At 47.0% G+C, this 15,591-nt stretch overlaps 1 protein-coding gene and 1 long non-coding RNA gene across 5 annotated transcripts in view; one reads left to right on the top strand and one right to left on the bottom strand.

The window, feature by feature from the left end:
* Positions 1-11,561, bottom strand: part of LOC114587406 (5'-nucleotidase domain-containing protein 2-like) — a 29,390-nt gene extending 17,829 nt beyond the window's left edge. For 2 of the 4 annotated variants that reach the window (XR_013391126.1, XR_013391127.1), the window contains exons 1-6: positions 11,052-11,325; positions 5,779-5,963; positions 4,422-4,496; positions 3,017-3,072; positions 2,422-2,515; positions 365-493 (exon numbers count right to left, since the gene is read on the bottom strand). Coding sequence is in view for 2 of the 4 variants with exons in the window: in XM_028711594.2 (XP_028567427.2) it covers positions 365-493; positions 2,422-2,515; positions 3,017-3,072; positions 4,422-4,496; positions 5,779-5,963; positions 11,052-11,310 (798 nt within the window). In the remaining 2 variants the exon portion in view is untranslated. Of the gene's footprint in view, positions 1-364; positions 494-2,421; positions 2,516-3,016; positions 3,073-4,421; positions 4,497-5,778; positions 5,964-10,474; positions 10,627-11,051 lie in introns of those variants that run through there. The other 2 variants (XM_028711594.2, XM_028711593.2) reach the window with 2 other exon arrangements.
* LOC144325959 (uncharacterized) lies at positions 11,561-14,506 on the top strand. The gene is made up of 2 exons (XR_013391129.1): positions 11,561-12,213; positions 14,270-14,506. It is a non-coding gene; the product is annotated as an uncharacterized LOC144325959 (long non-coding RNA).
* Positions 14,507-15,591: the final 1,085 nt, after the last annotated feature.

Here is a 15,591-nt window from a genome sequence, read left to right as displayed (position 1 = left end):
GCCGTGTGCCTTGGGGCAGCTGGGCTCCTTGATAAGCCTCCCTGGCAGCTAAGCAGGCAGCCCCTCCCAATTCTCTCCTTGGTTCAGGACAGCCTGTTCTGCTGTGGCGAGATACGTCACTCCCTCCCACAACAAAGTAGTAAAAAAGAAAGAACTGAACAGAGCCCTTGAGAGCACTCAAATCCTCCTCCTCAATTCGCCTGCAGGGTAAACCACAGAGAACACGGAGTCCTCCCCCCCCCACCACCACCAAAAAAGGACACCTAGCAAGCAACAATCCTCCTGCCACTTCTCAACACAGAAGCCTACATCTCAACACTCAGCAACAAGAGCAGAATATGCCGGAAAGTGGAGGGAAACACACCGTTACGTCTTTGTAGAGATGGATGGGATCGTAATCAATGTCGTTGGTGATGAAGAAGTCATTGACTACGGCCAGGAGGGTCATTTCAGGGAGAGAGAAGATGTCCATAAACTGCTTTATGGCTGGACCCTGGGAAGACCAAGGGAGGGAAGGAGAAACAAAAGATTGTTCCTGGCTTGAACAGCAACTTTCAATCAGAACTGCCTGCACTCATCACCCATTTCTTGCTAGTGCAAGGACTGTAAGTGTCCGACTTCGCAGAATTCCTGGTTCATCCAGTCCAGCTACACATCAGAGCCCAACATTCACCAACCACCTTCAAAATCCACAATTAAGTGAGAGTGAGCATATTTACTTCCGCTTCCATCATTTGATTTATCAGATACAGTCATACCTCAGGATAAATATGCTTCAGGATGTATTTTCGGGTTGCGCTCCGCAGTGACCCGGAGGTAACAGAGCACATTACTTCCGGGTTTCGCTGCTCGCGCAGACAGTCAAAATGATGTCATGCGCATGCGCAGAAGCGGCAAAATGCGGCATGCCCAGATGCGCCTTACGTTCTATTCAGGATGCGAATGGGGCTCCGGAACGGATCCTGTTCGCATCCCGAGGTACCACTGTACATAGATCCAGACTGGAGAAAAATGGGGAAGGCAAGAGACATGAAGGTTAGATAAAGGCAGCTAGGAGGTACAGAGCACCCTCTGTGAGCCCCAGGGGAAAGGGGCTGCCGTGAGACTATTTCACCGGGAAGTTATTGCCTATCCACACTGCATTCTGAGTGTCAAACAACACACTATGTTAAATGCATAGTTTCATGTTCGTTCATTTGTTTAAAAAACATAAAATAGCACCTATGGAATGTTCCGATCTGGATCAGGACCAGGATGGTGGTACCTTAGGATGTGAAAGTGGTGCATTGAGAGTGGGGGGAGGAGGTCATTGGTTTGGTTTGTTCTTGTTTTTATTATCCATTTTGTGTTTTTATCTTGTATTTTTATGCTGTGGATTATCCTTAGATCTTTGAATGAAGGGTGGCATACAAATTTAATAATTTGTATAATTGTATAATTGTACAAATTGTATAATTATATAAAGTAACGATTTCCTCTCATGTTGAGCCAAAAACACACACACGGAGCTCAGGCTATCTGCACTGTAAGAGCAGAGCTCAGGTGTTTCTTCGGCAACAGTCATCCCCAGACTGAGCCTTAAACAGGAGCTGCAGCTGTATCTCAGTTGCTGGCTCTGCGCCCATGAAGTGAAAAACTGGACACAAAAGTTGAGCTCTTTTTTGCGGGGGTGGGGTGGGGGGCAAAGTTGTTAAGTTGTTCATTGTTTTTAATGAAATTCAGCAAAACCGACACTTCTGACATGGGCTGCCACACACCCGGATTTTCCTGGACATTCATCGATTTCCACCCGGACACTGTTTACGAGGGCTGAATACCAGACGTATGGCAACCCTATTTAAAGGGGCCAAGTCTGCTTTATCTGCCATTGACTCTTGGGGAGTGGGATGGCGCTTGAGTCCTCTGAGTCAGGGCAACATTACACCTTCGGCTAGAGAGGCTCACACCTCTTCGACAAATTCCTTCTGGTTAGTTATGTACATCTAGGACTGGCTCCAAGGGCAAGGCCAGTACTGGCATGTGGGGTGCTCTGCCAACATGACGAAAACTTCGCTATGGATGCCCCTTTTCAAAGAAGACCACTTCATCCTTACTCCAGCATCTGAGTTTGCCATGCACCCTGCAGTATTCCCTGCAAAAACTCCTGAGACAATGCAATGCCCTACCAAATACTTGGTAGAGAAACCAGGTGAATATGGAGGTCCAGCCTAGAAAGGAGATGCAACTGCAGGCCAACGAAGCTCCCTTTATAACTTGGTGGACCCTGGATAGCAGAGATACACAGGAAGGCAAATAAAAGGAGCTACACTCTGCTGGCACCTGGTGCCTCTTGCTACATCTCAGTCAGAAACAGAAACTGAGCAACGAGAGACACTGGCCAATGGCCTTCAGACCAACTCCAGGGCTAGCAAGGGAACCAACCTTTCCATAGAAGCCACTAGCCTGGTGGAGGGGGATATGAAGGGTACCGTCATACAACGCCAGCACCTCGTCATCTGGAACCGGTTTCAAGCCCCTGGAGAATGCCAAAAGGGGGAAAGGTTTAGGAGCTTGGAAGTGTCGCCAGGAGCACATCATTTCGCAGCTGAAGCAAAGTACTGCATGTGAGTAATGTGGCTACGAAGTTATGAATTCCAGTTTGACTCGTGTAGACATGATGCGGTCTCCTTACAAACTAGTTTGCAAATTTTGAGCCAGAGCAAGGGATGGATGCTCCTTCCCCTCTTCCTTGCTTTGTTTGACTTAACCATGGTTTAATATTCTATGTGAACCACAGCTAGCCATGGCTAACACAAATTTAACCATAGTTTTCAAGGGAGATTTAAAAGGACCGCATGCCTTCGGGACTGCTTCCCAACTTGCAAATTCTATTTCCTGGGAGTCAGGGTTATATCTTAGGCATGACCACATAGAAGAATATTAAAAATTAGGTCTAGGAACAGCCTCAGTTCCAAAATCTCAGCTATGAAATTCTGCTCCATCTCAGCCATTGGGGGCCAATGAGAGCAACACTTACCGGTAAACGGTGCCCAGCTGAATGTAATGAAAGGCATCTATCTTCATGAGCAAGCCCTGTATGGACGACAGAAGAGAAATGTGGAGTCAGCACACAGGAAACCTATATTGCAAATTAGTTCATGAAACGACACTTTGTTTATTTATTGAATTTGTATAACACCCTTCACCTGAAGATCACAGGGCGGTTCACCACATAAAAATACAAAATATGAACACAAAATACATTATAAAAACAAGAGCAAAACAAACCAATAACACTCTTCCCACAAACACCTTTAAAAGGACACACAGGGTGGTCCAACGCATGGCCAAAGGGCGCCATGTGGCCCCCAAAGCCTTTTACGGTGGCCCTTTGCAACATTTGATGCCCCATCCCTTGCACTGCCTTCCCAAAGCTGGATTAGCAAGGTGCTGGGCTTTGGGAAGTAGGTGTGAGGGCACTGACAGGATCCCAGATTCCTCTTGCCTCCTTCCCAAAGCCTAGTTAGTGCTTTTCCAACTTTGGGAAGGAGGGCTCTAGGACCCTGCCAGAGCCAAGTGCCTTCATCCCAAAGCAGGCCCGGGTGTGTGAGTCAAATCTTGGTGATCCCACCCCCCATGAGACAAGGCAATGTGCAGCCCACTTGGTATGAGAAGTTGGACCGCCCTGATCAGCCAAAGCCAAAGGACTAGAGAAACATTTTTGCCTGGCACCTAAAGATATGTAATGAAGGTACCAGGTGAGCCTCTCTGTGGAGAGCATCCCACAAGCGGGGAGCCATCATAGAAAAGGACACTCTGGTCCTCACATGGAGGACACACACAAAGAAGGGCCTCAGATGATGATTGCAGGGTCTGAGTAGGTTCATATGGAGGAGGTGGTCCTTGAGGTATTGTGGTCCTTAGCCATTTAAGTCTTTATAGGTCTAAACCAGCACTTTGAATTGGGCCCAGAAACTAATTGGCAGCCTGTGCAGTTGGGCCAGGATTGGTGTAATATGCTCAAACCGTCTTGCCCTGGTGAGCAACCTGGCCACTGAATTCTGCACCAGTTGAAGCTTCCAAACCGTCTTCAGAGGCAGCCCTATGTATAACGCATTGCCTGCCCACATTTGTGCTACATGGATGACCACAATGGAAAAAAAGAACAAACTCTTCCCTTGGCTTACAATTAACCCCCTGCTGAAAGTGATCCTTATTTGCACAGGTGACAAGTAATAATGCTTAGCATTTATTTAAGAAGACTTTTAAAATGTTCCAGGTTGATTACGCTACTGCATTAGGCCATTGCAGTTTGGCTAAGAACACCTGGTGACTTCAGGCTAAAGTGAGATTTGACACATGCACACACAGCTCTGCTCTTCCAGCCTCTGCTGTCCTGCCAAAGCCACAACAACAGGACAAGCCACCTGTCTCTGTCTCACCTTGGCAATGTCGTAGTGTAAGCCCCGGATGGCAAAGTTCGGCCAATATTCATACTTCAGGATGCCCTTTGGATACTGATGGGACAGAACAAAACATACAATTTGCAAGGTGGTCAATCAGTTTAAAAAGTCTAGAGCATTTCAAGTGTCATTTGGAAGCGGATTTCAAATATAATACTTTTTCTCGATGAAGTCAATGCGGGGAATTGCTTGGAACCATGCTATCCATATTTATCAGCTACAATTGGGATCCCAGAGGCAAGCACAGACAGCAGGGATAGGGAACCTCTGTGGCCCTCCAGATGTTGATGGACTACAGCTCCCATCAGCCCCAATCCATTAGCCATGCTGCTTTCTGGGGATGATGGTTGTTGAGAGTCCAACAACATTGGGAGGCCCATACAGGTTCCCAAGCATGAAGGGCAAACGCACATTCTACCCATTAAGAGGCGGAGGAGGCATGAAAGGAGCAGCCATTTTGGTCTGTCTGCCCTGTTCACGTATAAGATAAGAGGCAAAAGTTAACTTTTTAGCACCTGAATGAGGAGTGCTAAACCCTCCCCTCTCCCCACTGCTTCAAGTGTCTTTTCTAGCCTGGGCCACTTTGGATAACTGAGCTGCCAGAAAAGTGTCTGCAGTGACAGAGCATGGTGAGGGAAAGACAGCAGAGGGTTCAGCTTCGTCCACCTGAACGCTCCTTTCGATGCAAAAACCAAACACATACAGTTTACACAGAACAAGACAAGCATACAAACACAACTGCCTCCTTCTCTCATGTCTCGCTTGGCCTAAGGCAGGGCTGGGGAACCTTTCTAGCTCCACTGGTCAGATCCTGGCCTTGGCTGCCAACCACCTGGTGTCACCATGATAGCAAGTGCCTTTGACTTCAAAGTGGAGTACAAGAGTCCTGCACTGTGCTTTGAAAGGCCTGCAGCTCCAGTTTTGCTGCCCACCAGCTGATGGGTGGTAGAGCCACAGCCTGTTTTCTGCAGACATCCGGTGTGTGAGGAAGTTCCGCACAGGGAGCACTTCAGCAGCCAATCCAGCGCTGCTCAGCTGACGGGTGGTATATCCGAAGCCTGATTTCCCTTGCCAATGTACAATTGTGAACATGGTTTAAGTGTACATATGATGTCAGGTGTGGGGGCAGGTGGGCAAGTTTTTGGGGAAACGGCTCATGGATCAAGCAGGTACCCTTGGTGGGCCAACTTTGGCCTGTGGACCACAGGCTCCCCACCCCCACCCAAAGGTTTTCAAACCTTCAGTCGCCACCATTTGTCCAAGCCAAGCACCCTCCAATTTTGCCAATTACTTTTCTCATGTTCTAGTCAACAGGACATGCAAGCTCTAGAGGTACCTTATACTGCTCCACAAGGATGTCCCGGGCTGTGTTGTAGATGCAAGAGTGGAGGGCAGGTGAGTATAACGCCAGTGTGTAGTCATAGTCAAATCCATAAACTCCGATAGTGCTCAGGGAAATCTCATTGTTGGAGTAGATTGTTGACGGGTTCAGAAGATTGCAGACCCCTGGGGGAAGCAAATCTGGCGGAAGATGGAAGCACAAGCAATTACCACACACTTCCAAATGGATGCCTCTTACAGACAAAAGTAGGGGTACCCAACACATCAGAAACATTGGCCTCCTGAGATTGCGCGCTGTGCTGCAATGACATGCACACACCACCATTTCTATACATTTCTCTCCATTCGACAACCTATACTGCACTCCCAGTGCCATAATAAGGCAAGGAAATCCCATTTTTTGAAACATAGAGATTCACCAAAAATAGCCAAATATATGGTTTTATTTAGTTCCAAAAGGTAATAAAATTGTGATCCAGGGATGGAGGGGAGGGGACCTGACTCACTGCATGGATGGGAGGGAGAATACAAGGAGCAGTTTCTGAGGGAGTTTTTAGATAGGGCTTGATTTGAGATGGGAGAAAGGGATTAGGATAAAATTTGTCTGAGGGAGAACTGGTTCTGATTTGAGTTGAACAACCACACTGAGGAGACAATCTACAGCAAGAGGAAGGAGTCTCACAGCTTAGATAGGAAGACTGGGTTGAGTGTCTGGAGAAGGCTAAGTCTGTGCCAGGGGAGGTAGAACCTGTGGGAATACAGACTACCTGGGTTTCATTCTAGCCAGAAGGGGAGAATTCTTCTAGGAAAAGATGACTCCCAAGCCGGAAACAAGGGGTGAGGTGACCCTCTGCCCTCAGGAGGCAGATTGTTAAGAGAGTGGGTAACTGACAAAACGTGTCCCTCACTCATGAACCAAAGTTAGTGGGATAAGTCCTCTACAACTGCATTTGCACATAATGCTAAGCCATGGTTTATTCAACAAATCATCTTGCAGACAAACAAATAAGCCGTGGCTCCTTTCTCCAAAGCTTGGTTTGGTTTCCAGATGCTCTTGCCTATGTGGCATCATGAGTGGCTGCAGGAAACAAGCAAATCATAGTTAAGCAAGCCTGTTGGGTTTGGAAATAATGTCAAACCACAGTTAAAACAGGTCATGGTTCTTAAGCCAACAACAAACTATGGCTTCATTTTGTGGTTTGTAACCAGAAAAGAAGCCATGGTTACCCGGCTGGGCTGAGTTCAGGCATTCAAACAAATACCACTTGAGCTAAGTAAAATAAGATTTAGCATTATGTGCTAACCAGGCTATAGACAGGTTGAAAGGAATGCATGGCCATTTTCTTACTGGTTTCTCTGAAAAGCAGAAGGCTAAGAAATAGGAATGTAGTTGTTAAGGGAAGGGTCAGATCCCTGAAAAAACAGGTCCTGTTCCAGCTAATCAGGACCTTCTTTTTCAACACAGAATAGGGAGAGACCAGAGCCTAGTTCTCAATGATGTGATAAACCTGTACAGTGGTGCCTCGCAAGACGAAATTAATCCGTTCCGCGAGTCTCTTCGTCTTGCGGTTTTTTCGTCTTGCGAAGCATGGCTATTAGCGGCTTAGCGGCTATTAACGGCTTAGCGGCTATTACCGGCTTAGCAGCTTTAAGAAAAAGGAAACAAACTCGCAAGAACTCGCAAGACATTTCGTCTTGCGAAGCAAGCCCATAGGGAAATTCGTCTTGCGGAACGACTCAAAAAACGGAAAACCCTTTCGTCTAGCGAGTTTTTCGTCTTGTGAGGCATTCGTCTTGCGGGGCACCACTGTATCTGGATTGCACAACTTCAGATGACTGCTAGGAGTCATATAACGAAATGCTTCTCCTTAAAAAAGAAAATCCTTGCATACAGAAGTAGCAAGGCAGGGAGAAGGGTTCCAGCTTAGCCTTCTCCCCAATATGCCAGCTTTTTATGGAGTGTTTTTGTATGAAGGATCAACCCATCACGTGAACCACTACCTGTGGCATGAAGTCGTACAGCACAGACAGGTATGCCATTTATGTAAGAACTAGGGCCCAAATTATCACAAAACTGGACCGTCTCCATTTCAGCCTCACTGCCCCCTGCCCCTCCTCCAGTGTACCATACTTAGTTCAGGGTGTTGAACTCACAAAGCTACAGTTCTCAGCATCTTTAAAAAAATAGTTCCCATGATTCTCCATAACCATTAAGGTGGTATAAGAATGCTTTAAATCAAGGGTTCCCCAACTTCTGTCCATGGACCATCAGTGGTACATGAGCTTCATGCAGGTGGTCTGTCTGTATCTGTTGATTTGTGGCTGAAAACAGGAGGGAGATGGTACATCCATCACATTCAATACTGATATTGGAGTTTTTTAAAATTGAATTTGCATTACTTCTTTTTTTTTTTTTTTTTTTTTTTGGATTTCATTTTATTGCAATACTTCAAGTAACTGTCTATCTGACCTCCTTGGAGAGTCTTCCCACCTCTTTTAAGTTTGTTCTTGCACACCAGCAATCTGTTACTACTGAACATTTCAGGAGGCATCTTGGATAGCCAGGAGTCCTTGTTACCCTCAGGGCTTCATGTCTGCCATGTCTCAGCCTCTGAATGTGCTTTCCATATAGGGCTAAGTCCTCAAATCCATGAAGTTATAAGAAACATGCCTCTAACTATGTATAGTGCACATGCCTTTCCTTACTATTGAGTGACCACAGGTAGATTCCACATATACAGGATTAAGGTACAAAGCAGACATGATGGCTCCTAAATAGACCTCAGCCTCACCCCACCCCAAGCCTTTATTTTTTTCTTAATTAAGAACTAGTCATTTGGATTCCCCCTTATTTAAATGAGCAATATGAAGGCCATTCAGTGCCATTCTATAATAATAAGAGGCTGCTGGGTCCATCACCCAATCGCCCATCTAGCTCAACATCCTGTTTTCACAGTAGTCCACCAGATGCCCACGGGAAGCCCACAAGTAGAACCCGAGGCCAACAGCACTCTCCTCCCCCACTTCTGATGGCCAGCAGCTGGTATTCAGAGGCTTCCTGCCTCCAACTCAGGAGGCAAAACATCCCTTCTTCAACCACAAATCTGCAGTCACTCTTTTAACCACTTAAATGAAGCTTATCTCCATGAACCACCATTTAGGACTGCCTGCTAGACAGCAAAGATTAAATCTCCCCACAGTAGCCTTTGCCACCCCTCTGCTCCTCCAAATTAGGTCTTCTCTAAATGCTATTATGGCTTCACATTCATGGCTGGCTTGGAAGCTGGATGGGCACCACTGGAAACAGAATGGATCTTGGCCATTCTCAACTAGAGTGTCTTCTTTGCACGCAGGTCCCAGGCTTGATCCCCAATAGCATGTCCTGGCAGGGCTGGGGAGAGCCCTGTGTGAGATCCTGGATAGCCCCTGCCTGTCCACATGAGCCAGAGGGACCAAGGGTCAGATTCAGTAGAAGGCAGCTCCTTGTGTTCCTCAGTCCTTCAGGGAGGAGCTTGAACAAGTGGCAGAACTGGTTCACAGCCAAAATATAAAGCAGCCAGTTGCCCACACAGCTCCCAGTCTTATAAGAATACAGACGGCTATACCTGGGCAGCGCATACACTTTGCTGCTCAAAACACGTAGCACTTGTGCAACAGCAGACACCCTGCATTAGTTAACCCTGTCAAGTGCAAGCAGGCACACTAATGAAGAATTTGCCTTATGCCAAGTGATGAGTCAGCTCATCTCGGAGCACGGAATACACGTTGCCTTCCGTCACCCCCCCCCATAAACTGGTTGAGCTGGAAATAAAAATTACTGTATTCAGCAAATGCTGAAATGCGTAAGATTCTTTGTGGTCAACAGGCAAAGCACAGAGGGAACTGCTGGGTCAGACAGCCTGGTGTGGTCAAATAAACTTTGTGGGTAGTGATGCCACAGTTCAAGAAACTGGCAGTGCCCAGGAAGGAAGGAAGCAAGCTTTGTAATGAATATTTTCGTGAGGTGCAGAGGAATGACAGTGGGAGGGGAAGAAGAGAGGAGAGAGAGACATAGCAATTTTTGTAGCACTTAGGAGAAAGTCAGGAATTAAGAGCAGGAGTTTGATCACTTTGTGCATCCAAATAAGTATGTCCATCCTTATTACAAAACTGGATTAAATACCGTTAACATTACACTAAATATACAAAAGCACACTATTTTGCTCTGGTTTACTTTGAAGCTAACATCATCTCTACAGGGTTTGTTAGAATCTTCAATTCCGCAGATGAACATGTATAAAAACGGGTGAGAATAGGAAGTCGTCTCAAGCTAAGTTTAGGCATCTCTGCTCTCTACAACAACTCTCCAAGGCTTCAGGCTCGGGTCTTTCCCTGTCCCTATCTAAAGATGCTGGGGAACAGTAATGGTGGTGATGTAATGCTGGTATTGTCATACCATGAAATTACATTACCTTCTAATTGTTTATCACATGTTTAAACATAAATTGCACAATTAAGTCCACTTGCCAGCCCATGCCTCCTCCCGATCTCTGTAATATTGATAAAAATCCTGACCACAGAAAAAGGGAGAAAGGGGAAGAAAATAGAAGGGGCAACAGCCCCACACAGGAAGGAACGGCTCTTCCAGATTCATAGATGCATAATCTAAAAACAAAGAAAGGCTGGCACTTTCTTCCAAAGATTTGTTTTACCTGTTTTTTGCATGCAAATTTAAATCAATTAAAACTACTGTGATAAAACAACTCCAATTCTTTAAAATTCACTGTGTTTGGTGTTCTTGCTGCAGAAGAGTCCCGTGGCACCTTCAAGACTTAACAGATCCACGCCACAGGAACTGTGAGCCTTTCCCTGTTGTTGTTGTTGCAGCCGCCGTGTGGGTCTCCCCCCCTCCCAAGCCCTGCCTGAAAAGCCAGACACAAAGCAGCCCCTTCTCCCGCTTTCCCTGCCCGGACATGTCTCCCAAAACAAAGGGGAGGGGATCCCACCACCCAGCCTGAATGCACGAGCAGAGTCACAGCAAGGGAGACGCGCGAGTCCTCGCTTCAAAATGAGTGACTAAGAATGTGTCAGGAGCCGGGTTCCCTCGGGTCGGCAAAAAGGGACCCCAGGAAGGGCACTGCTACAAAGTCCATGGAAAGGGGGGTCCTGCGGGAGGAGAGAAGGGAGAGAAGCCAAAGGGGGCGGCGGCGGCGGCGGCAGCATCCCCGAGGGGAAGGGAGCCGGGCCGGGGCCGGGCGCCTCCTCCCCAGTCGAAGCCCCTCGGCTCACCCTGCACCAGCCGCTTCAGCTCTCCGTAGCGCGCCCACAGGAAGGCCGGCCGGTCCGGCCCGGGCGGCGGCGCGCTGCCGGCCAGAGCCTCTTGGTGGGCGCCGGGGGCTGCGGCGGCGCCCCGCCGGGCCTGGGGCTGCCGGCTCCCGTACGGAGGCCTGGGCTGGGCGCTGGGCGCCTCCGTCGCGAAGCGGCTGCAGCGGGAAAGCCAAGCGCCCGCCCGGCGCAGCAGCAGCCAGCCAGCGCCGCCGCCAGCCATGGCGCGAGAAGTGAGTGTGCGGGAGCCGCGGCGCCCCGGAGGGCGGGCAGAGAGAGGCGGCTCCGCCCCGGCAGGGAGGGCCTGGCCGGGCGCCCGCTCCCCGCTCCCCCGCCGGCTGGGGGGCAGACGCCGCGCGCCCCTTGGAAGAAAAAGGGGGCCGAGATCCCCCGCCCCAGGACGAGGCAGAAGCGGCCGCTGTGGGGAGATCTCATGGGATCCCGCCGCCCGCTTCTCCGGCAGGATTCCGCCGCCTGCTCAGGCACCACCTCCTGAAGACCTTCCTTAGGATTGCAGTCCTACAGCCCGCAGCCTGCCTCTGTGGGCACCGGGAAATACTTCAAGAGAAGAGAAAGAACATGTGTATGGCTGCGGGACACTATCCCAAGGGGCAGCAAACTTTTCCAGCAGGGGGCCGCTCCACCGTCCCTCAGACCTTGTGCGGGGCTGGACTAGATTTTGAAAAATAAATGAGTGAACGAATTCCTATGCCCCACAAATAACCCAGAGATGCATTCTAAATAAAAGCACACATTCTCCTCATGTAAAAACACGCTGATACGTGGGCTGGATTGAGAAGGCGATTGGGCCGGATGCAGCCCCCGGGCCTTAGTTTGCCTACCCATACACTATACTTTTAAAGCACATTTCAGGAATTCTTGGCACTGTGGTTTACTCCCTCACGGCTCACAGTTCTTAGCAACCCTTAACAAACTACAGCACCCAGAATTATTTGAGGGAAAGGATGTGCTTTGCATGTGATTTTATGGTATATTGTATGCAATAGCCCCCTTCACACATCTATTGCATGAAGGGAAGTCCCACCTAGAACCGGGCTAAAGGCCACCGGCACTATCTCTGACATCCATAACCTATGCATAGAGCTCAACCAGGAAAAGCCTACAGGTAAGGACTTCCCCCCCACATTCAGGAACTATACACTTAATAATAATGCATCATTTTAAACAAAAAAAATCCATGTGTTCCAGGGCTAGAGAGAAAGCAGCAATCCCAGTATTGGGAGAAACAAAAGTTGGCAGCTGAAAGATCAGACATAGAAAAAGGAATGAAACAGAATCCTAGAACAGATAATTAAGCAGTCTGGGAGCACTTAGAAATGGAGGCTGTGATGGGTTTCTCAAAAGCAAGTCATGCCAGACAAATCTCATTTCTTTTTTTGGGAAGTTACAAGCTTGATGAATCAGGGGAATGCTGTGGATATTGATTTCAGTAAGACTTTTGACAAAGTCCCCCATGATATTCTTGCAGAGAACCTGGTAAAATGGTCTGGATGAGGTAACTGTTAGGCAGATTTGTAGTTGAGCTTCCTGAATTGCAGGGAGTTGGACTAGATGACCCTCTATTTATATAGAATAATAGAATTGTAATATCCATTGCAGGAAGTCATTTTATCTGCCTACAACTTTATACCAACGACAGCAATGAAGTACACATGCTATGAAGTACACATAGTAGAGTTTGGGCACTGTCAGATGGTTCCTATTCTGCTGATGGGATTTAATTGTAATAGCAGCTTTCTCTTTCTTTAGGTTTTTCCCCCCTTGTCTTTTTCCCTTTCTGCCTTTCTTCTTTTTTAGACTAGGTAGCTGTTTTATACCAGTATATTATAAAAGAGACAACTTTGTAATGGGTATGTATATCTCTGAGTATCAATAAATTTTAAAAACCAGCAGATGCAAGTCGCACAATTAAATTCACTCCCCACTTCCAATTTGTGTGTGTGCGTGACATCCTCTTCATCCAAGTGGCAGACCACACTCCCCCCCCCCCATTAAATTTAGATTTTACCAATCAACAGATCATCCAGTAAGGGAGTATCAAGTATAAAAATGTATGTTACCTGACTGTGGGTGTACTGAAGTACATTGTTGGCACTTCTTTCCCACATGTCACTAAGCACCATCTCTCACTGTACCCCCTACTTCTGTTTCCATCAACCCAGAGGAAAGAATGCAGCCTGCCTTTTTCCACTGGTTGCTGTTGAAGGCATGTCCGTAATATTTTAGTTTTTAATTAGTTCTTTCTGCAGAAGCTCTTGCATAAAACAGCCGTATTAAATATACATATAGGAGTCAGGAAAGAAAAAGCTGAGGAAAGGAAGTATCAGCCTTGCACATGAACAATCCTTGGCTGGAGTGGAGCAGCACACGTTTTATTTTTGACTGTTCTTTTGTGCACAAATCTGGAAAATTGTAAACACTTTTCTTTCAAAGTTTGGTGGAGTTTGGCTGTAGAGTGGTACCTCGGGTTAAGTACTTAATTCGTTCCGGAGGTCTGTACTTAACCTGAAACTGTTCTTAACCTGAAGCACCACTTTAGCTAATGGGGCCTCCTGCTGCTGCTGCGCCACCGGAGCACGATTTCTGTTCTTATCCTGAAGCAAAATTCTTAACCTGAAGCACTATTTCTGGGTTAGCAGAGTCTGTAACCTGAAGCCTATGTAACCTGAGGTACCACTGTAGTGGAAAAGTTAAGTGAAAAAGTAGACATTTGGGGGGAGTCAACCTGAAAGGTATAAGCTTGAGGCAACTGTGTAATGCAGCAGCAAGAAAAACAAATGGCTAGAAGTGGCATTAGCTAGCTTTCAGCACCAGGGGAAAGTATTTGTTTTCTACCTGACCTTTTGAATGACAGCACTGGCCACAGAGTTGACTGATTGAGGGCAAGTATATGCTGAACTTTATATTATGATCAGCTGTCTTAGGATTGTTCTATTGGTGTGTATGTATATTTATGTATAAGTATATCTTGGGAGAGATTTATGGCAAATTGGGTACTGATGAGGGAGCACTACTACGGTGAATCTCTCCATGCTGGAAACTTAACAGAAGTATGATCTGTTGCACACACTAGGTGTCTCATTCCAGTGTACAAAGGAAGAATGCTTCTTCTGCACAGTAACATTTCTAATGACTTGGCTTCTCTTCCTCCCTTTTTGTAGAACACTCCCACAGCCTTAGCCCAGAGGATGAAGGGCTGAGACCCATTTGACACAAAACACAGCAACAAACCCAGCTTTGCTCCAAGTACCTGAGCAAGAGGTGGGGTTTAGCCAAGCCTCCAAGCTTTTATCTGTTACTAAGAGCACTATACACCTACTTTCCACTTTTGCCAGAAGGGGGCATCAACCATCTACAGATCTTTTATTATTATTATTATTAAAGATTTTCTTGTTTTACAGATGTGTAATGTCTCTCGTTTTTTCCCCATGTAACATTTTTACAAATCCGTTTCATTTGTTGAGCCATTAGGGGGAGAAAAAAATGGGGGATGGGTGGGGGTCAGGTGGCGATGCTTCTATTATGCTTAATGTATGTAGGGTTTGGTGTGAGTGTTGCTTGTGCTGTTCACTTGTGTTCCTTTGGTGGTGAGAGAGGTTGGGGTTGGCCTAGTGTGTGGTTGTTTGTTTGTGATAGACTGTGGTGATCTTTGTTTTTGTGTGTGAGTGGGATTGGTGGGTGTTTTGGATCAGGTTAGCCATATTGATTTGTATGCTGTTGGTGGGTTATTGTCAGTCTTGTTGCGCTGTGTATGTGATAAAGGGGAGCCATACCGGGGTAAAGGTGTCTTCTTCTGTTTGTCCCTGTGTCAGTTTCAGTTTATTGGTTAATTTTTCTAGTAGGGCTGTTTCCCATACTATTTGGTACCATTGGTCCATGCTTACTCCTGACAGGTCTCTCCAGTATCTGGTTATGGTGTTTCTGGCTGCTGAAAGTAGGTGGGTTACAAGTTCTTTGTGGTGTAAATGGGCATTGTTGTCTTGGAAGATGTTTAGTAGGGCCAATTCTGGGGTGATGTCTAATATTTGCTTAGTTATTTTACATATTTCTCGTGTGGCTGTTGTCCAGAATAGTTGGATTTTGGGTCACTCCCACCACATGTGGAGGTATGTGCCTGTGGAGGTGCACCCTCTCCAGAATTTTGGTGAGGTTCCTGGGCGTATTAGCGCTAGTTTTCTTGGTGTTAGGTACCACCTGTAGGTGGGTTTCAGAGTGAGTTCTTTTCTTTTCGTTGATATCTGACCTCTTGACACTGCTTCCTCGTCTTCAAGCTGTGGTCCATTTGCTTTTTGTTTAAATGCACAGAGGCCCACACACACCACACACCCTGTGCCTGGCACAATCTGCTTGAAACAGAAAGTAGTTTTTGAAAGCTGTGCAAGCAAGCCAGATGGGCTAGTCTTCTTGGCTGAAGTCATGGACAGTTTTCCCTGCACAGAGAAAGCCATCTCCACCCAGCCATGATGCCTTCACAATAAGATTC

The sequence above is a fragment of the Podarcis muralis genome, chromosome 17 (assembly GCF_964188315.1).
Source record: "Podarcis muralis chromosome 17, rPodMur119.hap1.1, whole genome shotgun sequence".
NCBI lineage: Eukaryota > Metazoa > Chordata > Lepidosauria > Squamata > Lacertidae > Podarcis > Podarcis muralis.
Note: the sequence above shows the minus strand (reverse complement) of the source record. Positions and strands in the feature narration are given on the sequence as shown.